The sequence below is a fragment of the Mesoplodon mirus genome, assembly GCF_964341445.2.
Source record: "Mesoplodon mirus genome assembly, chromosome: 11".
Classification (NCBI taxonomy): domain Eukaryota; kingdom Metazoa; phylum Chordata; class Mammalia; order Artiodactyla; family Ziphiidae; genus Mesoplodon; species Mesoplodon mirus.
In genome coordinates, this window is record NC_138987.1 from 37,078,075 (window position 1) to 37,105,278 (window position 27,204).

The window sequence follows — 27,204 nt, forward strand, 5'->3', positions numbered from 1 at the left end:
TAATCACCACTGCCCCCTTCCAGTTCATCTCAAGAATGTGAGGTATTCTGGTCTTTGTGTAATATTGTTATCAACAGCTCTGGCTTTTAGGGGAAGGAGCGGAGATTAATGAGCCACGTGAAAATACTAATTTCCATATATTAGAGATGATGAAATATGTTAATGGCTTAAACAAAGCTAAACAAAGCTAATCTACAAGATTAAGAATGTAAAAGACAATTTTAAGGGCAGAGACTCCATACTGAGTTTTTGGCAACTGATTAGAATTGATGCTTCCCTGTGCCAGGAGAGGGAGTGGAGGCGGCACAGCTAGTATCAGGACAGGCTGCCTCCTGCATCAGAAACCTCAGGGGAGGGGTCCCGCCCACTGCTCAGAGCTGTGTGACCTTGAGCCATTGACTCAGCCTCTCTGAGGCTCCAATCCCTCTTCTGCCTCGCTCTCCAAAGAGCCATGAGACTAAAGAGAGATGTATTCAAGTGCTTTGCCAACTGTAAGGTGTCCCACAAACGTTAGGAAGCACAAGGCCAGGGCTTCCCTGGTGGCGCAGTGGTTGAGAGTCCGCCTGCCGATCCAGGGGACACGGGTTCGTTCCCCAGTCCGGGAAGATCCCACATGCCGCGGAGTGGCTGGGCCCGTGAGCCATGGCCGCTGAGCCTGCGCGTCCGGAGCCTGTGCTCCGCAACGGGAGAGGCCACAACAGTGAGAGGCCCACATACCGCCGAAAAAAGAAAAAGAAAAAAAAAAAAAGTGATGGGGGGCTTCCCTGGTGGCGCAGTGGTTGAGAGTCCACCTGCCGATGCAGGGGACACGGGTTCGTGCCCCGGTCCGGGAGGATCCCACATGCCACGGAGCGGCTGGGCCCGTGAGCCATGGCCGCTGAGCCTGCGCGTCCAGAGGCTGTGCTCCACAACGGGAGAGGCCACAACAGTGAGAGGCCCGCGTACCACAAAAAAAAAAAAAAAAAAAGTGCTTAGAACATTGTTAGCAGTCAATGAATGTCAACCATTCTTGTTGTTGAAGCGCGCACACACACACACACACACACATACACACACACACACCCCAGAATTCTGGAGCTCATCCTTGATTCATTCCTATTTCGCATCCTCCAGTTTTAATCAATCTCCAAGTCCTAGAACTACTGCTTTTTGCATTTTGCTTCGTTGTTCTATGGCGTAAGAACGATGCAGTAACACTATAGGGGACAAGTTCTCAACTGCAGCACAACTGAACACACAGACTGTCATCTTTTATAATGGAATTTTACTGTTTGAATAGCTATGAATGGCCAAAGCCATAATTCTGCAATAATTACCATATCTTTGAGAACTTTCTGTACCATCAGTGAGAAGACAATTTGAAATTACCAAACACCTAGTTTCTTCTGAGCCAATTGACTCTTTTCTAAGCCTGCCTGCTGATAAAAGGTGGCACATGTATTCTGGCATAACGATAATATGGCTGGCCTCCCCAAATTACTTGGTGTTCTGCAAGAAATTAAAATACCTCAGTTCCACATGCCTCAACCCTTTTTTATCACATCTCAGAATCCACTCTATTACAGTGAAACCTAGAACAACAGTCCCCAGGATACTGAGTGTGTAACTGATGTGCCAAGTTGTCTTCTGCTCCCTTTCTCTGTGAAATGAAGGCACACGAAAGAAGGGGCTCCTTGGGCAGCCAGGAGCAAACCACTGTCACCACAAACTCATTTGGTGAGGAGATGAGTCACCAAGGTCTCCCAAACCCCCTTTTAAAGGCTATTTTTACCCGTTTGTGAATGGATTTTGGAAACCCTTCGACCCCCACATTTCTATGACACTATATTTTCAATACGATCCATTTCCTTGTCACTTGGTCCTTTTCTGTTATTTAGTCTATAAGTGCTACCTACCCATCACCTACTGTGTCGACGCTTAAAGGGAAACTAAAGTGCTCACATTTCTGACCCACCAGTTCACAGTCCTATCCTCAAATTCTCCTAGTTCTGGCTCCCAGCTTTTGTACATGCTGTTCTCTCTGCCTAGAAAATTCCCTCTCTACCCTAACCCTCTTTGCTTTACTAAATCCTTCTTATCCTTCAGAATTCCGTTTGGACTTCATTTCCCCCAGGAGGCAGTCCCTGACCCCCAGATCAGAGCTGGTTGTGGCTTTCTACCAGGCTCTTCCACAACATCCTGTGCTTCCCAAATTCACAGGACTTACACATTACACTTTAATTGCCCACTTATCTGTCTGTCTCCATTAAACCGTCCCTCTGAAGACAGGACTGCATCTATCTTGTTCACCATTGTATCCCCAATGTCTAGCAAACTGCCTACTCATAAAGGGTGATTAATAAATGTTTAAACAATGAACACATGAGTAATTTGACAGCAAGTAAACTGTAAAATATTTTTATAACTGCCTTATAATAAGATCCTCAAGTTCCAAGTAAAATGCTTAAGAGAATAACATCTAATGAAGTATTTTTAATCTGAGATAATTACAAAGTCAATCAGAATATACCCACTGCTAATTTAAGCCAAGTTTGTTCTATTTGTTTAATGGAGTTGGCTAAATAGAAACTCAGATAAGTGCTTGTTAATTATGCTGATTAACAAATGGTTGAATTAAAATATATGAGCTATGTAAAACCTAGTTAAAATCTGAAGTTATGGGCTTCCCTGGTGGCGCAGTGGTTGAGAGTCCGCCTGCCGATGCAGGGGATGCGGGTTCGTGCCCTGGTCCGGGAGGATCCCACATGCCACGGAGCGGCTGGGCCCGTGAGCCATGGCTGCTGAGCCTGCGCGTCCGGAGCTTGTGCTCCGCAGCGGGAGAGGGCACAGCGGTGAGAGGCCTGCGTACCACGAAAAAAAAAAAAAATTCTGAAGTTACTATGTGCATGCAACAAGCACATAGTAAGTAAAGTAGTTTCTCAAAGGGATAGTTTTTGTTGCCTCAATTATTCGCGGGGTCTCTAAACGAGTAAATTTCAAGATGTCTGACGTAGTACTTTTTGGTGATGGGGGTGGGAAGTGAAGAATGCTTTATCTCTGGAAACTTCTTCTTCTCAACTGTTGGCAATGTACAACTAAGAAATTCTATAGCCACTACAAAAAAGAGGTATTGTATCCTACTACCCCTTAAGAATCCATTGGTGGATTTCCCAGATGCATGAAGAAAGCCAAGAGAAGATGTCTTAAGATTTCATACTTACTTTATGCTCTGCTTTATTTCATAAAGAAGTTTATTTGCCCAACATGTCATTAGTGGCATTTATTTCAATAACACTGGAATTCATATTTCAGCTCAAAAGTTATTTCCTTAAAGAATTCTTTCACCAGGTCAAATCCTAAATTCCCAGAACTGTTAGCCTCTCACATTTTAAAAAACAATTTGATTAATCTATCAAATTTCTCCAGAATTCTAGAACTCAAGCTGTGTGAGGACAGGAACTATATCTGATTTTGCTCAGCACTGTAACCCCAGGGCCTGGTACAGAGTCTTATAAATAATAGGCACTGAAAAAGACAGAGACCTAACAGGCAAATGAGCACATAAGCCACTTTTCCCTAAGAGCACTTGTTGAGTTCAACAAATGCCAACTTTCATTTTGATGGCCTTGAAAGGTGATAGGAACAGAAATTACTGCACACAAGGTGGGGTATCTAACAAGAGATACTCCTTACAGCGAAGTGGAACCCAATGGCTATGCATTGAGAATGAATTAGAAATGAATCATCTCTTATGAGGAATTTAAGTCTGAGATTAACCTGGGTATTCTAGAAAACTTCAAGCCATGACCTTGATTTACCTAACCAGTATGGCGGTGCAATAGCACCTGGCACTTGGCAGAAGCAAAAAACAAATTCTTGTGTTAACTGTACAAATAAATTTTCAAGTGTCATGACCAGCACATAGTCAAAAATAATCAGGTACGTTGGGACTTCCCTGGTGGCACAGTGGTTAAGAATCCACCTGCCAATGCAGGGGACATGGGTTCGAGCCCTGGTCTGGGAAGATCCCACATGCCGCGGAGCAACTAAGCCCTTGCGCCACAACTACCGAGCGTGCGCTCTAGAGCCCACGAACCGCAACTACTGAGCCTGCGTGCCTAGAGTCCGCGCTCCACAACAAGAGAAGCCACCACAATGAGAAGCCTGCACACCACAATGAAGAGTAGCCCCCTCTCTCTGCAACTAGAGAAAGCCTGTGTGTGGCAACGAAGGCCCAACGCCACCAAAAATAAATAAATAAATAAATTTATTTTTTAAAAAAATCAGGTACACGAGAAACATAACATCATGAGCAAAACTCAGCAGGGCAATAGATAATAAAAACAGACCTGCAAAAACCTTAGGTGCTAGAATTACCAGAGAGTACAATATGCTGGGAAATTAAGAAATACACTTCTACATTTCTTCATGATAGGAATTAGAATATATTTTGAGCCAAAAGACAATGAAAATATTATCAATACCTACCAAAACTTGTGGTTCAATGCTGAAGCCACTTCAGAAAATAGTCTGTCAATTCCTCAAAAAGTTAAACATAAGAATTACTATATGACCCAACAATTCAACTCCTAGGTATATGACCAAGAGAAATGAAAACACATGTTCACACAAATTCATAACAGACAAAAAGTGCAAACAACCCAAATGTCCATGATGAATGGATAAAAAAAATGTGGTATATATCCATATAAAGCAGTATTCAGCCATAAAAAGGAATGAAGTACTGATATATGTTACAACATGGATGAACCTAAAAAACATTATGCTAAATGAAAGAAGCCAGACACAAAAAGCCAAGTATTATATAATTCCATTTATATGGGATATTCAGAATAGGCAAATTCATGGAGACAAAAGTAGATTAGTAGTTGCCAGGGGCTTGGAGGAGGGGGAAATGAGGAGTGGTTACTAACAGGTATGGATGTCTTTTTTGTGGTAATAAAAATGTTCTAGAATAGGATAATGGAACCTTGTGAATAAACTAAAACCATTAAATTGTACACTTTAAAGGGGTAAATTTTATGGTATGTGAATTATATCTCAATTTTTTAAAATTGTGGATTGCAGCTGTGTAAAGGAAAATTTATAGCCTTAAATGCATGTATTAAGCTATTCTTAATAGTTCCTATCAAGAATACTTTCTAGTTTACTTACTATTCTTACTAGTAAGAATTCTATACTAGTTTGCATGCCATTCCTAGTAACAAAGATATGCTTGAAAATATCTGCAAGAAACACAGACCTATGAAAAGTCATAAAGCAGATTTTAAAAGAACCAAGTAGAATTCTAGAAATGAAAAATAGAACAACTCAATTAAAAACCCAATGGGAAGATTTAACAACAGATTAGACATAGCTGAAGAGAGAATTGGTTAACTGGAAGGTAGGTTGGGAAATAATTACCCTGATTCATGCAACAGGTATGCTGAAGTATTCTGTTGTGAAGTGTCATGATATCTGAAACTTACTTTCAAAGGGCTCAGCAAAACATGTTTTTGTGTGTGTCTACCTACATAATGTGTATACAGACATACATGTGTTTAGCAACAGAGGGAGATAAAGCAAACATGGCAACATGTTAAAAATTGGTGAATCTGAATAAAGGCTATATGGATGTGCAATGTACAACTGTACACTGAACATTTTTATAAACTATTCTAAAATTTAAAAATGGTAAATTAGCAAAATGGTAGCACTTACAATAGCATAAAAATATCAAGAACAAAGAATTAGGTCTTTAAAAAAGAAATAGAAGCCCTCTGTGGGGGAAATAATGAGCTTATCGAAAAACATTAGGAGAACATTTATATGGACATAGATAGAGATATACCATGTTCATGGATTAGAAGATTAATTTTTAAAAATTCCCCCAAATTGATTAATAGACTTAATGCAACTTGGTTCAAACTCTATTAATAGGGCTTTGGAAAGAACTTGACAAGATGATTCTGTAATGCATATGGAAGACAAAAGGGCCAAGAATAGAAAAATCCTCTTGGATTCCAAACACTACACACTCTATTTTTTTTGTTCCTACCTCAGTGGTGGCTCTCAGCTCCTTCATTGGTTCCCCAACTTCTTCCTGATCTCATGTTAGAATGCCCCAGGGCTCAGGCCTTCGACTCTTTTCCACTATCACACTGACTCCTTTGGTGATTTCATCCAGTCCCATAGCTCTAAATAAAAATCAAGTACTAACTCTCAGCCTCCATTCCAATCTAGACCTCTCAAACTCACTCTCATATCCAACTGTTTACTTGATATCTTTAATTGGTTATCTAATAGACATCTGATATTTAACAAAATGGATGCCTCAATTTTTTTTCTGTCTTCAACTTTCCTCATCTCAGTTGATGGCAACTTCATCCTGAATTTTAGTTGCTTAGTCCAATACCTTGTGTTCATCTTTGACTCCTCTCTTTCTCTGATATATTTTATCCAACCCATCAGCAAATCCCTAAACGAATTACTTCTCACTTTCCTTTACTATGCTCACCCTGGTTTGAGCCACATCAGCTCTTACCTGGCTAACTTCAACAGCCTTCTGATTGGCTTACCTGTCTCATCCCATGTCCCTGCACTAAGAGTCCCCTCTAGTTCTTAACCAAGTTTGCATGATGAAAATCAGTTTTGATTTGGGAGTGGCACCCAGGGCATTAGAATACTTTTTAAATGTCTCATACTTCTTCAAAATTATCAGATATTATTTTACCCTTTGGTTAGTAATTGTTGAAACTGAGTGACAGGTACATGGAGCCCTTTACATTATTCTTTCAAATAAATATGAAATAAAACAAAAACTTCTCTGGTGACTCTACCACTTTTTTTTTTTTTTGGCTGCACTGCTTGGCATGAGGAATCTTAGTTCCCTGGCCACTCCCCCTGCAGTGGAAGCACGCAGTCTTAACCACTGGACTGCCAGGGAAGTCCTCTGGTGACTCTAATCTGCAGCAGGATTGAGAAACAATGGTCTGTAATCCCAAAACCAGAGCATTTTCCCTATAAATAATTGAGACATTTCTACATGAAAGGCAGTCTTAAAGAATTAAAAAGATACATGTAAGACGAAAAATACCAAATTTATTTTCCAAAATACAAGAAAAAGAGTACACATTTAAATTCACTTTGCAATATACATTAACAACAAACCACCTGTTCCATGTCCTACTTGTCTCAACTTAACTCTCAACCAACAGTGGCATTCGTAAGAAGGGAAAGATATCTGGCCCTTGGTTTGCAGAACCTGAAACTTGACATGAGAACATGTGAAATGTATACTCCAGACTCAGTTCTCCTAAATCAAGGCAAAGGTTTGTTAACAATGAATCTCCATACAGATGGAAAATGAAGGGCTTCTTACTACCAATTTATCCAAAAGCTCTAGAATAGTCATTTGCAGTTTGAAGTCTGACCACAACTTTCACTAGTGCTCAATGTATTTTGAGGTTAAGTACAGAGCGTGGAAGAATGAAATTCTCTTCAGTTTCAAATGAACTAATATCTAAACCTGAAAATATTATCAAAGGTGATTCTTTGTCTCTGTAAAAAATAAACCACCCAAATGAATTTATTGGTTTGAAATATACTTGTTTAATAAACCTGACGAGGAAAAATCAAACCAACCACCTTATTTTTGCCATAGTAATGAGAATCTATAAAAGGTTAATTTCTTAGTCCTTGGGAAGTGACACCACATGAGTTCTATAAAAAAATGGCTATTGAGATTGTTAGACTCGATGTGAACCCCCCTCAGAATACTGGGGAAACTGCAGAGACTTGTTTATTTGTGGACTATTCCCACTCATGCTTACCAGATGGCTACTGATGACATTAAGTTCTCGTATCACCATGCTCAGATCTTCATGTAATTTAACTACTGCATTTTTCACCTCCCCTAGAAGAACGTTAGTGGAATCGTTTGTTTCAGGCTCCCTAGGCAGGTCTTTGGTTGCCTGAAAACTAGAACAGGACATAGAGGTGAAATGGTCTACATTTTGGGTGGAAAATGCTACCCAATTACTGCTACAAATAGGACTTGTCTTCTTTTTGGCAGAATCAGAGTTGTCTGGAAGAATTTCCAGTAGGTTGAGGTGGTCATTTTCCTCTTCATCAGAGGACAGTGGGCCCCTAGGAGCAAAAGGGTTATGAACCCTGGCTGTCTTATCTTTATCTTCAACAGAGGCAGAAGAAGGTTGTTGATGGGACAAAGTCCAGAAGGAAGGTCTGGCCAAAATTGGGGGTGAGAGATGAACAGACTTCTCTGGAGAGGCTGAATCAGGAGGTGACATGGATAAAGGAGAAAAGGAGGATGCTCCCTCCGAGGCAGTTGAAACTAAAATGTATAAATGACAGACAAAGATTAGGCAACATACAAATGACAGTAAGAGCTAAAATAATTTTACAGTGTAAAATCCTATCTGGTCTCAACTTAAATAAATCACTTAGAATTTTATATGTTAAATACTCATAATAAGCCCAAATAAACCCAAAGCAGGAAACAGAGAAAATCTAAAGATGTGTTATATATCAATAATTCCATGGAAATGAAACTAAAATAGAAATATCAATATTCATCTTGATTCTCAAACCTTGCCCAATATATTTTTACACTACACTTATCAGAGAGAACAGAAAAGTAAAGTATTACACAGTATTCTACTCACTGCCAGCATTTTAAGTTGACATTTAAAGTAGAAAATGTGAGAAACCTGTAACTTAAGATTACTTCATTTTTTTTTTGACAGAAAATATTATGGCAAAATGAACAACCAACTACAAGTACCCCACAGTTATAAAACTAGTCTTTTTCTCTTAATGGTCAAATATAGTCAAGACTGAGTCCAACCCATCTGAGATCCAGGACACTTCAGCATATGTATATAATTTTTTTTTCCACCAAGAAACTGTAAGTAAAATAAAAAGCATTCTAAGCCTATTTTCCATAAAATTAAAAATTTGATAACGTTTTAAACTTCCCTTCAGGCAAAATCATATTAAATCTCTTCTTTCACACTTCATTCTAAATCATTATTTCCCAAACTGTTCTGGGGAACACTGTGTTCCTTAAGATGTAAAAAGATGTTTTGTGAGAACAGGGCTTCAAAGTCAAGACTAGCCAATTGCATACTGTGCCTCCCATTAGGAGATTAACAATATCCATTAGCATATTTAAGGTTCTGAGAAATCGACAGTACAGCTGACCCTTGAACAACATGGGGGTTAGGGGCGCTGGTCCTCTGCACATTTGAAAATCCCTGTATAACTTTACAGTTGGCCCTCCATATCCGAGGTTCTGAATCAGCAGATTCAATCAACCTCAGATCCTGTAGTACTGTACTAGGCATTTATTGAAAAAAATCATGTATAAGTAGACCCATGCAGTTCAAACCCATGTTGTTCAAGGGCCACCTGTAATTTATTCAAGTGTTTTTCCAAACTTTCTTGGGCACAGAACTTTTTCTTGTCTCCTTGGAATGTCTATTTACATTCACTTATGTCTTAGGTGGTAAAAATTGGCAAATTCCAGTGCTAAAGTCTTTGTAACTAACTCTGGGCTTGTTACTTAAAAAACAAAACAAAACAAACTTATTCACTGTAAGTCATAGAAGAGGGGAATTAATGCTTACCGTTTAGCACTTATCTTTCTATATTAATTTTATTTATTTTACATATTCATGTCCTTCTAAACTAAATTGGACCTCCTGTAAAAAATGTGGCCAGGGCAGGCCGCTTCTACTTTCTGCTTCAAAGCTCTCTGAGGCCTATCTCCAGTTCTCAGGAAAGAATTCACAAAACTTTTGGGGGGTGAAATGAGTATTCTCAGATGATGCTGAGACACAAAATTCTCAGCTGTATTCTCAGCTGATGCTGATCCTGAGCAGCAGGACACAAAAAGGAAAGTAGGAACTTCATTAACACACGGTCAAGATAGGACAAGCACACTTAGGAATCTAGGTCAGGCCTATCCAGACATTCTATCCTTGGATTAAGAAGAGGGTATGTGGTGGGCTTCCCTGGTGGCGCAGTGGTTGCGAGTCCGCCTGCCGATGCGGGGTACACGGGTTCGTGCCCTGGTCCGGGAAGATCCCACATGCCGCGGAGTGGCTGAGCCCGTGAGCCATGGCCGCTGAGCCTGCGCGTCCAGAGCCCATGCTCCGCAACGGGAGAGGCCACGACAGTGAGAGGTCCACGTAATGCAAAAAAAAAAGAGGGTATGTGGTAATGGGCATGCCAATGACGAAAGCCTCAGCGTATTTGTGTTCTGAGTCAGACAGCAACACTCTGAGGTCCACTCACAGCTGTCGTCTGACATGTCCCTTCGCCATCCTCCTGTTTTCTATATCCCAGATCTTTCTCTTTCTTGGTCTACTCTCATGCTGGAGTAGCACGTTCTCCAGTAGTTCACTGAAAAAGGATGCATGAGAAGTAAAATTTTGAGAACTCGCATGTCTGAAAATGTCCACGTTCTACTTTTAGGCTTAATGATATTTGGTTAGGTAAAAAATTCTGGGCCAGAAATCCTTTCTTTCAGAATTGTGAAGGCAAAATTCCACTGTCTTCTTGCTTCCAGTGTTTCTGCTCTGGAGTGGGAGTCATTCCATTCATTGTGTATAACTGTATGTAACGGTTTTATCTCTGAAGTTTCATAGAATTTCCTCTTTGTCCGCCGTGTTTGGAGGCTTCTCTGTGTGCCCCAAGGGTGACTTCATTGAGGTCAACTGAAAGTCAACTGACTTTTAATCAGGAACCCATTTCCTTCAGCTTTAGAAAATTTTCTTTACTGCTTTAACAATTTATTTTCTCCTCTCTGTCTTCTCTGTATTCTTTTTCCGAACCTCCACCTGGTCCAGGTATTAGATCTCCTGTACTAGTCCTCTAATCTTAATTTTCTCTCCCATCTTCCCTACCTTTGTCTTTGTGCTCTACTTCCTCAGAGAGTTTTGTCAACTTTAGCTTTCAATCCTACCACTGAGTTGTTAATTTCTGCTATTATATTTTTAACTTCCAAGAGCTATTTTTGGGGGGTTCTCAGAAATTCTTTTTGTAACACCCTGTTTTTGTTTCATGGGTGCAACATATTCTCTTATCCCTTGTTTCAATGTTCCATGTTAGAAGTTTCTTTCAGATGTCTGGAACACCTTGCTGTCTGCTTATGATTAAGAGTGAAAAATTACAGAGTTGATTGGAAGCTCTGAGTGTGAGACTTGTCAACACTGAGCTTCAGTGTATAGTCATTTGAGTGGGTCATCTGTTCGGGAACCACTAATGTCAGTGTCTTTGGTTCTTTCCTCTGAGGGTTATAGGTTCTTGTGAGAACAGTTTCTCTCTCCTGCCTAGAAGGTAAAGATCTGGCTCCCAGTGTGCTGGGAGTCTAGCAGGGAAAGGAGACAGGGTTCTCAGCATTCAGCATTTGGTTTGCATATGGTCACTTAATCCTGTAGTGTTTGTTATAGGACCTGCACACTCAACTCTACCTAGCATCTCTCATTTCAGAGACCCTCCACCTACCTTCTCCAGAAAACAAATCTCCAGACTTCTGCCAGAGGTTGTGAGAGTGGGTGAATATTCAGGGCAATTGTTCATCTGTTTGGCAAGGAGGAAAAGTCTAAGGATTTAAATTGCTTTTCAAATAGCTATTTTCTAATTCTCTTTATTTAGCACCACACTCCAATAACAACATGTGGAGTAGGTTTTATAACCCCATTTATTTTATTTTATTTTTTAATAAATTTATTTTTAATTTATTTTTGGCATGTTGGGTCTTCGTTGCTGCATGCTGCACGCAGGCTTTCTCTAGTTGCGGTGAGCGGGGGCCACTCCTTGCTGCAGTGCACAAGCTTCTCATTGCGGTGGCTTCTCTTGTTGCAGAGCATGGGCTCCAGGCATGCAGGCTTCAGGAGTTGTGGCACGTGGGCTCAGTAGTAGTGGCTCTCGGACTCCAGAGTGTAGGCTTGGCAGTTGTGGCACACGGGCTCAGCTGCTCTGTGGCACGTGGGATCTTCCCGGACCAGGGCTCGAACCTGTGTCCCCTGGATTGGCAGGCGGATGCTTAACCACTGCACCACCAGCGAAGTCCCTATAACCCCATTTAAAACATGGGCAAAGGAATCTCAAAGAGGCAAAGAAACTTTCCCAAGATCACAGGACTAAAAAGGGGCAGAGATGAGACTCAAATTCTAGTCTCTGATGTTAAACCATATAATCTAACCCACTAAGCTCTAAGTCCACACTATTCTACTATATTATAATTATTTTTACAGTATTAGAGAATTATGTTAAATTCTGGATATAAAATTGAGAAGGCAGGCAGCCAGGATGGTGAGGGAATATGACAACCATTCCTTATATAAAGATATATAAGGAATGGTTGATGGATATGCAAATCTTTATTCAAAAAGGGATAGGAGGGGGCTTCCCTGGTGGAGCAGTGGTTGGGGGTCCGCCTGCCGATGCAGGCGACACGGGTTTGTGCCCCAGTATGGGAACATCCCACATGCCACAGAGCGGCTGGGCCCGTGAGCCATGGCCGCTGAGCCTGCGCGTCCGGAGCCTGTGCTCTGCAACGCGAGAGGCCACAACAGTGAGAGGCCCGCGTACCGCAAAAAAAAAAAAAAAAAAAAAAAAAGTGGATAGGAGGACAAAGGGTAAGAGGCTATATTTGGTTATTGGACAACAGTCACAAAAATCTTAGTAATATTTATCTCCCTTTTCTCATATTGTGCACAAGTTGGAACTGGGGTTAACAGGTGAAAGTAATAGGAAAAGAGATTTCAGCCCAATTTAAAAAAGAAAACTTTTTAATAGTCATGGTTTTCCACACATGAAATGAGCTGCCTTGGAAAGTGGTGAGTTTCTTGATACTCATGGAGCTCATGCACAGCCTGAATGACCGTGTGGCAGGAATGTTTCAGGCAAGATCAACGCATCATGTGACAGAACTATATATCCTTGGTGAGATTCTAAGATTCTAGGACCCAAAACACATATGTTAAGAGTACTAAGAAACTATTCTAGAAATAATTCACTCTGGTCAGGAAGAATGATTTCATAAGGAACATTTAAGAAGGCCAGGAAGAAAATAATATTTGAGTCAAATATTGTTATATATGTAAAGAGAACACAGTTATGACAGTCACACATGTATGACGTGATGAGTATCTGGTATTCCACTTTACGTGTAGTGTTTCTCAGAGTGTGGTTCCTGAACCAGGAGCAGCAGCAGCATCACCTGGTTATTTGTTCGAGATGAACTTCTTGGGCCCCGCCCCGGACTAACTGAATCAGACACTTTGGGGGACGGGCTGGGCTCAGGAAACAGAGTTTTAACAAACCTCCGTTTCTGTTGCATGCTCAGGTTTGAGAATCACTGCTTTTTACTGTATGCCCACCTTTCTTCTGCTTTGTAGCTACAACTGCTGAGTAAATAGCTTCTCACTGTTTACAGTTCTGCAGCTTTGATTCATAGGCTACAGGATGCTTTTGCTCATAAAAAGCCACTTCACCTCTAATTGCTGCAGGCCAATTTACTTTTGTTTCCAAACACGCTGCAGCTGTACCAGACACTGCACACTGCACTTCAGGGTGCATCTCCCTGCCTGTTTAGTGACCCTTCTCTGGCTCACTAAGGAGGTTATTTGTTAACAAGCATCCTCTTCATACAGTCCACCCCCCAGAGCTGAAATGCAGAGAATATTGCAAATAAACTGCAGTAAATGACTGGTTGTAAAAATCTCACTGTGTGATACATGCATGCTAATGAATGTTGCACTCACTTGAATATAGCACTGACAAAATTATTCCAAATGCTGATGTGTTATCTCTAACTTTTTATACTCACGAATAACATTGGGTCTGTTAATTATCATATTACAATTTTAAACTTAAAAAGCATTTGGAAGTACTGGACTGCAAAAATAAGATGACAAATACACTTCTGGAAATATTTAAAAACTCTCTTTAGCAGTAAATGGAAATTTTTCTGCTAGCAGCAGGTCTTTGGTCAACTAAACAGTTCGCTGTACAACAGAGGGATTTTTTTTTTCATCCTCCAATTCATCTCTTTCAGTCTTCCTCACTGATATATAATGGCTGTCAAGTTACCTACACACATGAATTAAACTATTCTGATTTTGTTCTATGGTTAAAAAAATGAGACATTTACAAAAATCTTCGTAACAGAATTATTCATAACAGCCAAAAAGTGGAAACAACTCTAATGTCCATCAACTGATGGAGGGATAAATAAAATGTGTTTATCTACACATTGGAATATTATTCAGACATGAAAAGGAAGGAAGTACTGATTTATGTTACAACATGGATAAACCTTGAAAACATGATGCTCAGTGAAAGTAATCAGTCACAGAAGGCCACACATTGCATGACTCCATCATATGAAATGTCCAGAATAGACAAATCCAGAGAGATAGAAAGTAGATAGTGGTTGCCAGGGGCTGGGGTGAGGGGGACTGGGAGTGACCCCTCATGTGTACAGGACTTTTAAAAAATTAATTAATTGGGGCTTCCCCGGTGGCGCAGTGGTTGAGAGTCTGCCTGCTAATGTAGGGGACACGGGTTCATGCCCCGGTCCGGGGGGATCCCACATGCCGCGGAGCGGCTGGGCCCGTGAGCCATGGCCGTTGAGCCTGCACGTCCGGAGCTTGTGCTCCGCAACGGGAGAGGCCACAACAGTGAGAGGCCCACGTACCGCCATAAAAAAATAATAATAATTAATTGATTGATTGATTTTTTGGCCGTGTTGGGTCTTCGTTGCTGTTCGCAGGCTTTCTCTAGTTGCGGCGAGTGGGGGCTACTCTTTGTTGTGGTGTGCAGGCTTCTCATCACGGTGGCCTCTCTTGTTGCGTAGCATGGGCTCTAGGCACGCGGGCTTCAGTAGTTGTGGCATGAGGGCTCAGTAGATGAGGCTCGCAGGCTCTAGAGCACAGGCTCAGGAGTTGTAGCGCACGGGCTTAATTGCTCCGTGGCATGTGGGATCTTCCTGGACCAGGGTTCAAACCCATGTGCCCTGCCTTGGCAGGTGATTCTTAACCACTGCGTCACCAGGGAAGTCCCTGTACAGGACTTTTGAGGGTCACGGAAACGTTCTGGAATCAGTAGTGATGGCTGTACAACTCTAAGAATATACTGAAAACCACTAAATTGTCCATTATAAAATGGTGCATTTTATGGTATATGAATTAGATCTCAATTTTTTTAATGTAATATTTGAAATTTTATTTTTAATTCCATTATTATAAATAAGCTACCAAAAGAACCAGATTTAGGAGTAACACAGAGAAATGCTAATAAGTCTGCCTCATTATAAGTGATTATAAATCACTTATGCTACATTTGTATTAGGAAAATTGGATTACTGGATTAAAGGTGAGTTTACTCACTTACCTATGAAGTATAAGTTTGGTTCACTAAATTAAAAAAATCAAATCAGTGTGTCTTCTTGTCTGTACAAAAGCAGGCAGGGGCCGCACAGCTGGAAGAGTTGTCGGGGCTGTGTCTGGGGGACAGGGAGCACCTGCGCTGTGACTTCCCCGGCAGGTGATAAGACTCCCCTCTCCCTTCAATGCTCTGCTCTGCGTGGTGCTTCTGAATCAGCCTGACCAGTAGCTCAGACTTAGCTGAGATGGTCTGCAGAACTGTTTTCTATCATTTTCCCCATTTCTTAGGGAAATTGTTAATTGTTCTAGCTTTGAAGGCTTTTATAGCCCAAAAGAAAAGGTATGGTTAATGAGTCTTTTGTGTGTGTGTCATGTTTGGTTTCTTTCCCCAGCAAAGGTAAACTGAAAAACAGCTACAAAGAACAACTACTGCTGAAATTCAGAGTAAGAAAATGGAACCGATGAGACAGAAAGAAAGGACGAAGCCAGTGAGAATGCTCACAACTATCCCAACATGAGAATGTATAGATTTTTTTTTCCTCCCCCAAATTAGAAAGTAAAATCCAGTGCGTCTAACACACTTACCCTAACTGTGGCTTATGAGACTATAATGAAAGCTGCCTGCCACCAGATCTGGCTTCTAAGTACTTACTAGCTCCTGCTTCCTTTTTAGCGTGCATGATAAACTAACGACCTAAAACAACAGTTTGAGCTCCAAATAAACAGAGGAGCAGAAGGAATGGGCTGTTCTAGGAACAGTCATTTATCATCAAAGGGTCAAAGGAGGTCGATGCAGCAAATCCATCCCTCTCATTCAGTAAAGTGTATTAGGTGGCTGCCTCAGACAGCCTCCCTGATATTTGCGAACTGCTGAAACATGAGTGTGCAAGTATTTTTTAATTTGCCCAGCTCATTATCTCCAAAGAGTTTATAACATCAGACCTGGAGCCTTCATGTAAACAAATATTTCTTAAAAGAAAACCAGGAAATAGGTACTATCTTCTCTATCCTCCATCATCTGAGACTAGCCATCCATCCTAGCCTCATCATTTCTTGAATTCCTCAACCACAATGACCTTCAGCCTTTCCTCTGAGTATTCCCTAGAATATGTCATCACTCACAACTGCCCTACTCTGAAATCTTGTTTTCCAAGATTACTTTTCTTCTCAATTACTTCCAGCCTTTTAGATTCCTTTTACATTCCTTTTAATACATCTACACTTTGGCCTCATTGAGACAATAGATGCAATGATCCTTCTATTTTCTATCAGTGCCTCCTGGTTCTGGTTCCTTTCTTGTCCAGTCTAGAATCCAAGGATCCATCACTTCAGCCACTTTCTACCTACCCACTTGCCAAAACGTCTTCTGCCTTACCTGCTACTAATTCCTAATTCAGGAGTCAGCAAACCTTTTATATAAAGGACCGGAGAGTAAATCTTTTAGGCTTTGTGGTACATACAGTCTCTGTTTGAACTACTCAGCTCTGCTGATGTAGCATAAAAGCAGCCAAAGACAATATGCGAGCTGAGTAGTGTGGCTGTTTTCCAATAAAACTTTATTTACAAAAACAGGCTGTGGACCAAGAGGCTGCAGTTCCCCAATCCCTGTCCTAATCCTATTTCAATTTAAATATCTACCCTTTTCATTCCTATCCCTGGGATGCTCAGCACTACAGGAGAAAAGCACAGGTGGATGCAAATCTGGACTACAAATTACTACTCCTTCGTCTTCTCAGTGTCTTATCAGCTCCCTCTTCCATTCTCTAGAAAGAATGGAAGAAAACAGTTGTATGTTACTTTTCAAATTAGAATTAAAAATAAAATATATAGTATTTTATATTTACCCACATATTTATAATTTCCAGTGTTCTTTTTTTTTTCCATGAGTCACTGGGGTCTTCCCTTACACATACAGTTTAGCGGTCAGTCAAGGATTTGGGCAGAGTTTATAAATGGAATCTGAGACTCCATCTGAGTCTCCCTCCCTTTCAGGGTTTCCCTCATAAATTTTCAGCTTCTCTGCCAGTGCTGAACTCTCTCTTTGGACATCTCAGGCCATGTGAACTGAACAGTACCTTCAAGGTATTAATTTCAGTTACTATATTTTTCAGCTTTGGGATTCATGAATTCACTTGATTCTTTTTTTATAGATAGTAGTATTCTATTCTGATGAAATTCCCCATCTTTTCTTCTGTTTTCTTGATTATATTAATCATAATTATTTTAAAGTACCTATCTTATAACTTCAGTACCTCGATTATTTGTGAGTCTCTTTCTGTTGTCTGTTTTCTCCTGTATTTCTGGTCATTTGTTCATTTCCTGGTATGCCTGGTAATTTTTTGTTGAATGTCAAACATTATGCATGAAAAACTGTAGCAGCTCTCAAGAAAGGATTTCATTGTCTTCCAGACACTTTGCTCTAGTTGAAGTTTGGTTTCAGCATTTGGGAGGGCTGTTCTATTTCTGGCTTGTCCTTACTCCTAGAGTGTACTTCTGATGCTTAGGGTGTAGCCTGTTAGAGAGCCCAGCTGAAAGCACAGAGTATTTACCAGAGCCCCTACAATTTGGCATATCCTGAACTCCAACCTCTGTCTCTTAGTGCCACAAGATTATGAGAATCTCTGATTAGCTCGTCAGCCTCTTCCCATTTAGGCTGGCTAAACGGGTTGGATGCTTCCCATTTCGTTTCTCGGCATCTTATCCAGAACATTAGCAGTTTAGCAGCAGGCAAATGTAACAGTAAGAAATTACACAAAGACTTACCAACTTTTTCTCTGTGATTCCCTCCCCTCTGGAATATTGGCCCCTTGAGTCCCTGACACCTTGGAAGTCCCAAACTCCAACCCTACCTCCCAAGCTCAGTGAGACTGTGGAAAGCCCAGGCCTCTAATTTTCCCTCAGCTTCTATCATCCTGCTCTGCTAATAAGCAAACAATGCAAGCGGGGAAAACTGAGGTGAATGTGGGACCAACTAAATGTGAACTAGTTTCCTACTCTTCTCACATCACTTCTGACACCAAACGTGTGGGTTTTCCACACGAAGGATTTCTCCTGTGCTCTGTGGACACCCAATTGTGTGTCCTACAATTTAATTCAATTCTGACACTAACTACCCAGAGTTATTGCAGACCCCAGAGATTAAGGGCTTAAACACTCAAGACTGCCCCCCATTTCAGACGCCAATTGCAAGTTCAGGCCTCCTCTATTTCTGATCTGTTGACTATAAATTGAAGGATCCCATGGTCCCCTCCTTGGGTTTGATAATTTGCTAGAATGGCTCGCAAAACTCAGGAACATGCTTTACTTACTATTACTGGTTTATAAAGGAACAGCCAAATGGAAGAAATGCATAGGGCAAGGTATGGGATAGGGGCACAGAGCTGCCATGACTTCTCCAGATGTGCCATCCTCCCAGAACCTTTATGTGTTCCCCAACCAGGAAGCACTCTAAACCCCGTTGTTTAGGGTTTTTATAGAAGTTCCAATACGTAGGTATGATTGACCAAATCACTGGCCCCTGATGATTAACTCAGCATCCACCCACTCTCCTCTCCCCACAAGTCAGGGGTGAGCTTGAAAGGGCTTATTATGAATAACAAAAGATGCTCCTCTCTCTCCTATCACTCAGGAAATTACAAGGGTTTCAGGAGGTCTGTGCCAGGAATCAGTGATGAAGACCAAATATATATTTTTTATTATATCACAATATCACAATCCTTTCTCCTAGGATCCTGACCCATCATGTGTTTTCTACCTTGGTTGTTTTACGATGACTTCTAATAGTTTTCCAGCTTTAACCAGTATTTTTGGTGGAGGATTAGACTAATGCTATCTACTTCATTTTAAGTAGGAGAAGTCTTCCTTGTTAACTGGTTTTAGAGGAACTTCTTGCTAATTTTTATAATTAAATGTACTTGGTGCACAAGCAGTGACCAAAATTTATTTTCAATTTTCTTTTTGCGGTATTTGTGAAAGAAATGAATCAAAATAACAACTTCCCAGGGGACAGCCATGCACATAAACTAACATGGCCATCATAACCAGTACTAACTGGGTTCTCCATCAGCAGTCTCAGCAGAAAAGTTGATCTGGTGACAAAACTAAGAATTAGTCTTATTTTTAGGCTATTCAATTCAAAAAAGTTCTGGAAAGAGCAGTAAGAAGAGTCTTTTGTTATTCACTGGCCTTACTAGCACCAAGATAAATTTCTTTAACTTCAACATTTTGTCTTCCATTGTTTGTATTTATATTGTACTTCTGACCTGAATTTGAGGCAGTTTAAAAGATTTATATTAAAAACTTTATATTTATATGAGTTAATTAGCATTATCATATATAAGAATCAATAAACTACTTAGTCTTTGAAAAATGCACCAGCAAACAAGTTATTCTTTTACTAATTAACTTTACAGAAGAAAGTGTAATTATAAAAATGTAGGATTTAATATCTGATGGCCAACGACCTGGAATCTCAGCTGGCTTTATCCTTTATCATCCAGTCTAAAGAATACTGAAACCCTCTTAATGTTTTGTAAGACAGAAAAGGGAAGAGATTCTCCACCTGTTTTTGGAATCAGTATACAACTCTTTTCAAAAAGGGAAAACACACACACATATGCATGTGTTCCCATATGTGTGTGTGTGTGTGTGTGTGTGTGTATACATACCGATATACATACTAAACAATTTTTTTCATATAGTTTTTTAATAATTAGCCTAAATGTTTAACAGGAAGCTCTTCTTTAATGCTAGTTCTAATTTGTTCTGCATCAAAACTGTTCAGAATGTGTGCTTCAATCAAGCACGTGTAACCCACAAAGATGAACTGCTATTAGCCCTTTAATAAAAAGGGACTTTCCCAGCTCAAGTACCTCTCTTAATACCAATGGATGGAGAGTAAAAAGAGGGAACAAAAACAGGAGACAGAAAGCAGAGAAAAGTAAAAGAAGAGTACTTCAAAAGAGGTTTTTTGCTTGTTTTTTGTAGACTCACCCCATGTGGTTAAGCTCTTGAGGTTTTCATCCTCCTTCTGAACCAGGCCGGATTCTGTTCGTTTCTGATGGTCCTTACTGATTACAGTCTCTTTCACTGGGTCAAATGTTTTGAATGAGGGAGAGACAGAGAGTGTCTCCACAGAGCCCTGGTTATAGAAAGCAGACTCCGACTTTGATATCCTTAAATCAGGGTTGATGAACTCTTCTTTACTAGATGGCCAAAATGCTGGTAAAGTTGTCAATGTTTCAAAACTTTTTGCAGCTGGCTGCTTTTCTAGAGACGTTTGCAAAGGGTTTTCTATTACAATATTTGTAATGGTACTGTCTGATTTCCTGTCGAAACTCACACTTGTCTGCAGAGATGGGCTTTTTTCTGAGGGAACAGGCACAGCATCTGTGAAGTAACAAATAAGAGCTGTAAACAAAAAATAAAACTGAAAATACTCTATTTCAAATTTACTGCATTTTTAATAATTGGATTTTTTTTATGCCATAACAGAATTCTCTCCTATTTAGTCGTTTCTACTTTCTTACTATGTTTCTATTCTGTCTATATAAAGTATACCCAAGCTATAATTGATGCACTAGTCATTTGGTGGCTGTCTTCTCTCTCTCTCTCCTCACTGAAGCCAAGTCAAGGAAAGCTTCAAATAACTTGTCTTTAAATATTTCTCCCTTCACCCACTTATCTGTCTCTGAAACCACTATATTTTTAGTGCCTTCAAACCTTCATCTCTTACAAGATAAACTAGAGAAATTATGCCACATCATACTGGTCTAGCCTTACAGAACCCCCAGCTACAAAAAAGCCTTTTTCCCCAGAAATAAAAAATGTTTTCCCACCCCAGTGTCTATACAAAGCCTGTAAAAGAAAATCAGTCTCTTAGATAGCAACCTAATTTTAATAATAAATCTCTGTGGGAGAAAAAAAGCAATTTTCCAGAGCAGTTGTGATGATTACTAAAATGTAAGTTCCATCAGGTCAGGGATCTTTGTCCCTTTTATTCATTAATATTACCAAAGTACCTAGAATATAACAGACAAAGTACCTGGAATACAACAGACAAATAATATTTATTACAAATTGAAGGAATTGAAAGAATGGAGAGGATCTGAAATTTAGGGTGGGTCTGATATGGAAATATTACTGAATATGAATTATGAGCCTGGTCCAAGTTTCTAGATGCAAATTGTTATCAACACTGTCAGTGCTACAGACTTGCTCTCAAATAGTTTCATCTGAAGTTGGATATGGAAAGAAAGAAAACTGAGAGAGGGCAAGAGGAAGACTGTCTCATTTGAGCTCCCAGAAGAGAGGAGGCAACAGGAATTAAGTAAGTTGCTATCAAGTGTTTACATATCACAATGTGCATCACAACATGCCTCATAGTGTGCAGTGAGATGCTTATTATCATCACTTGCAGGCTCTGAGTTATTATAAAGAAAAACAAATTTTTCTTTGACTCTAACCTTCCTTTCCATTTTCATCCACAGTTGGAGGCTAACCTGGGCAAAAGTGCTGCTGGTTTACCACAGAATCAGACAGTTCAAGAAACCTAAATCATTACCTCTACCAGGAATTCCATTTTTCCCAGCCCTCTCATCTCCAAACTTTTTCATCTTTTAAAACTCAATTCAACTCTCACCTTCTCTATAAAGCTTGCCCTGATTTTTTTTCCTCGCCTTATCCTATTATTGTTTATCTTACCATATCCTGTTTGGAGCCCTGTGAGCAGTGGTAACACTTCATCTTGTTAACTACAAGTCTGGCTGCCTACCTGAAAACAGACTCCTTCAGGAGACCTTACTAGTTTTCTTTATACCGCAGCACACAACAGTGCCATTCCCATAGGATGTGTTTGATAAGTGCTTGTTGAGTGAAAAGCCAAACTGAAGCACAAGAATAAAAAAAGGTAATGCCTTTGTTTTTTTAATTGAATATAGTTTAACTACTTAATAACTTCTAAAATATTCCTGATGTGCATATGATCATTATACCTAGTTGATAAACGTTCTTTAAAAAATTAATATATTCTTAGTAGAATACGAGATCAATGGTATCCCAAAGTGCATGTGTACATCACCAGATTGACATAAAAGCATTCCTAAAAAGTGAATTTTAGTTAAATATTTTTCCATTGACTTTCATTTTTCTTAGGAGGAAACTCTTTCTATAAGTAATGAAATCATCTTGAAATTTAGCAATATGTAAACTAAGATAATTCAGAGTGACATTGACTTTCTGGTGACAATATTCGTAGTAACACTCCATCAAAATCTCAGAATTGGGATGTATAAAGTCATCTGTATAACCACAATTTTAAAGTTTAGTACACAAATTTAAAATTACAAAAGAACAAAAAAGAAAATCTTAAAATTCAATGAAAAAAACCAGACTGGAGGGCCTCCCTGGTGGCGCAGTGGTTGAGAGTCCGCCTGCCGATGCAGGGGATGCGGGTTCGTGCCCCGGTCTGGGAGGATCCCATATGCCGCGGAGCGGCTGGGCCCGTGAGCCATGGCCGCTGGGCCTGTGCGTCCGGAGCCTGTGCTCCGCAACGGGAGAGGCCACAGCAGTGAGAGGCCCGCGTACGGGAAAAAAAAAAAAAAAAAAAAAAAAAAAAAAAACCAGACTGGAGTCATTATGTTTCTATCAGCCCCCTTTCTCAATAGTCCAGAAAGAACAGAATGCAATCTTCTGGTTGCTTAGACTTTTTAAAAAACTGATAACCTTTTAAAATGAATAAAATACTATGATCTAAAAGAGAAAGCACAATGACAAATCAAAAATAATGATTTTAAATGCACAGATTACTTAAAAGAAAAAAATCTTCACTTAACCGGAAAGCTACGGAGGCCTGAAGATTCTAGACAGCAAGTTGTACTGGGTTTCTCTGCCATCAGCTGTGTTTCATCCCTGCTCTTTCTGTGCAACGTGCCAAACTGATCCTCTTCAATTTAATCTCTACTTTAGTTATTTAGAGTTCACGTTAAAAAAATCCTGCAAAAATTCCCTCTTGTTTCAGTGACAAAGTCTACATGCCTTGGGTTTAAAGGCCCTTCATTGCTTATTTTCTATCGTTACTCAATAGGAAATTAACTCTCAGTCAGGCCATTCTCTTGGTTGCTCACACACCCCATGTTCATTCAGGTCCCTTTATCCTCATTCTCCGTGTTATTTCATCTTTCTTTAGCTTTATTACCATTGATTTCTCACCCTGCACTCCAACACTGGAACACCCTCCCCGTTCTCTGTCTATTTAAATCCTACCTATTCCTCAAGGCCCTTCTCAAATAATTACTACTTCTGGAAGCTATTTCCAGTCATGTCTATCGCTCAATCCTAATCCTTCCCTTCTATGAAATAGTATTTATTTCTGTAAACTCATTTTTTCACTGAATTATTTCCTGTATAGAGCCTATCACACACCATATTATGTTCCTGCATTCTGACTTCATAGCCTCCACCATGCTTTTGCCTATAGGAGGTGTGCAAATATTTGTTAAATTTAATAATTCCTTAATTTGTAAATTATCTAATGTTAATTTTATATGTTGACTTTGTGTATAACAATGCATAGTGTATGTGGAGCCTAAAAATAAGAATGATCAATCAATGATCAATCAAGAAACGCTTGTTGAGCACCTACTGTTTGCACTGAAGTGTATTAGATTTTAGAGACATACTTAAGAGGAAGTCATAGTTCTAACTGTCAGTGAACTTAAGAGCAAGTGTGTATTTTATTGAGATAGATAAGTAGATAGGTAGAAGGAAAGAATATATATACATACTTGCATGCATATACACACAAAGTGCCAAAGACATAAAAATAACTAATAATACAAGTTACCAGTTCAATTTCACAATGTATAGGAGACTGCAGCTTCTCAATAAATGAGTGAATATAAAGAATACATTTGTTTAGCAAATGGTCTTTTTCATGGGAAAAAAAGAAAGTATTTGTATATTCGTATACAGATTTATATAACGTAAATTAAACATGTTTCAGTTTGGGTTCCCCCAAAGGCAGACTCTGAAAAAAAGACTTAGATGCAGGTAGTTGATTTGGCTGGTGATCCCAAGAGCACAAGTGAGGGAGTAGGAAAGGTAAAACAAAAAAGGGGCAAAAGCCAATAAACTGTATTAATTACCAGATTATTATATATATATATATACACACACACACACATATATTGTGCTGAAAGGAAATGAAAACTGTCAATGCAGAATTCAATATTCAGCAATAATATCCTTTAAAATTGAAGGCAAAATAAAAACATATTCAGATGAACAAAAACTAAGAGAATTAATGGCTAGCAGGCCTTTATAACAAGAAATGTTAAAGGAAGTACTTCAGGTTGAAGAAAGATTATTATACCAGATGGGAAGTTGGATCTTTGGGAAGGATAAGGAGTGCTAGAAATGGGAAATATTAAGGTAAATATAGGATATTATTTTTTCTCTTAATTTCTTTAAAATATATGTGACTATTTAAAAAATTATAACACCGTGTGTGAAGTATTACAACAAACGTAAATATAATTTATACTACAATTACGGCATAAATGATGGGGTAGTAAATTAGACCTATATTGTTGCAAGATTCTTACATTTTATGCGAAGTGGTGATGCAGTGGGACTGCACAAGGTTCTGGATATATAAATTAATCCCTAGAGAAACCACTAAAATTAATACAAAGAGGTATAACTAAAAATCCAATTGATAAATTAAAATGGAATTCTAAAAAGTATTGAATTAGCCCAAAAGAAGTCAGTAAGGAAAGAACAGAGGAACAAAACACAGATGGGACAAGCAGAAAATAAAATAGTAGACCTAAATCCAACCATATCAGTGTTTTTTTCAGTCATATTTTCCAGACTGGATAAAAAACAAGATCCAATTATATGCCGTATACAAGAGACACAGTTTAAAAACAAAGTCACAAGTAAATTGAAAGTAAAAGGATTTTAAAAGACATACCATGTAACAATAAGCATTAAAAAGCTGAGTGGCTATATTAAGATCAGATAAGATAGGCTTCAAGACAAAGGGTATTATTAGAGAATAAAAGGGACAGTTCATAATGACAAGAGTCAATCATCTGGAAGATATAAACATAATATGTGTATGTAGATGTATAACAGAGTTTCAAACTAAATGAAGCAAAAACTGATAAAGTTAAAGAGAGAATTAGACAAATCCAACCAAATCACAGTTGGCAATTTTGATACCCCTCTCTCAGCAAGTGACAGAATACACAAAATATCAGGATACAGAAGACATAAACAACACTATCAACTATCTTGACTTAATCAACATCTATAAAGCACCACACCTAACCACTGCGGAATACACTTTTTGGTAAATTTGCAAGTATACATGGTATGTTTACCAAGATAAACTATATGCTGAGCCATGAAACAAATCTCAATAGACTTTAAAAGCTTGAAATCTTATATTAACTTCTCTGGCCAGTGGAATTGAATTAGAAATAAATAATAATATATCCAGAAAAAACTCCCTGATATTTGGAGATTTAAAAACACATTTCAGGGAATTCCCTGGTGGCCCAGTGGTTAGGACTCCGTGCTTTCACTGCCTAGGGTGCGAGTTCAATCCCTGGTCAAGGAACTAAGATCCCACAAGCCGTGCGGCACAGCCAAAAAAATAAATAAATAAAAACACACTTCAAATGCCCATAGGTCAAAGAAGAAACTCTGTTAAAATAACTGGTGCTGAGACTTCCTCTTCTGGCTAAGATGGAACAGAGACTGGATTTAACCTACTGCTTAAAACAACTGAGAAACTGGACAAAATTAATGAAACAGTGTTGCCAGACTGTGAACTTCAGGCAATACCGGACAGGGAATTCTGAAAGAAGGAAATAAAGAAGGTGAGCCCTAAGGATTTTCCCAGTGTACTGCCTGGAGAGAGTTTTCAGGCCACAGAGAAGCAAGTGGGAACCCAGGGGGAGTGCAGTAGTATCCGAATTGAGATGGTGCTGGGCATCTGCGGAGGCCCAGATGATAGGAGTGTGTAGGGCAGAGTACCAGAGAAACCTCTGGAGATCTGCTGACCAGTGCAGGCAGGTAAGGAAGCTACCTGAAGCTGGGGCATGCACCTCCCGAAAGGAACAGTAGGTGTGATCTTCAGAGCTCACACAGGTGGGGAGTTCATGCATCCACTAGCCAGTGGGAGACCTCATCATTCACAGGACACTGGTTAGAGTAACACACATTGCTGGTGGGAATGTAAGAGGGTGCAATTACTTTGGGAAACAGTTTGGCTGACCCAGCATTCCATTCCTAGGTATTTGCCAATAGAAAACAAAATTTAAGTCCTCACAAAGACTTCTTCATGAATGTTTTTTTGTTTGGTTTTTTTTGTTTGTTTGTTTTTTAATTTTTTGGCTGAGCCGCATGGCACATGGGATCTTAGTTCCCCGACCAGGGATCAAACCCGCACCCTCTGCACTGGAAGCGTGGATTCTTAACCACTGGACCGCCAGGGAATTCCCAAGACTTCTGACAGACAAAATCTGAAAACAACCCAAATGTCCCTCAATAGGTGAGCGGATAAACAAATTATGGTATACCCATACAATGAAATATCACTCAACAATAAAAATGAGTGAACTACTGATGCACACAACTTCAAAATAATTAGGCCAGACAGTGAAATAAGCCAGACAAAAGAGCACCTACTGTATGAATCCATTTATATAAATTCTAGAAAATCCATAAAATCTATAATGACAGGGAGTAGATTAGTGGTTACATAGGAACAGGGAAGGGGCAAGGCAGGGAAGGGCAGGTG

General features: G+C 39.6%; 1 protein-coding gene across 1 annotated transcript in view; it reads right to left on the reverse strand.

Moving 5' to 3' along the window:
- Window positions 1–7,727: 7,727 nt before the first annotated feature.
- The window catches only part of ENTHD1 (ENTH domain containing 1), a gene marked incomplete at both ends in the record, with an annotated part of 93,424 nt that continues 73,947 nt past the window's right edge, over window positions 7,728–27,204 (reverse strand). The window contains 2 exon segments of the mRNA XM_082636313.1: window positions 7,728–8,332; window positions 20,388–20,783. Coding sequence (XP_082492439.1) covers window positions 7,728–8,332; window positions 20,388–20,783 — 1,001 coding nt within the window.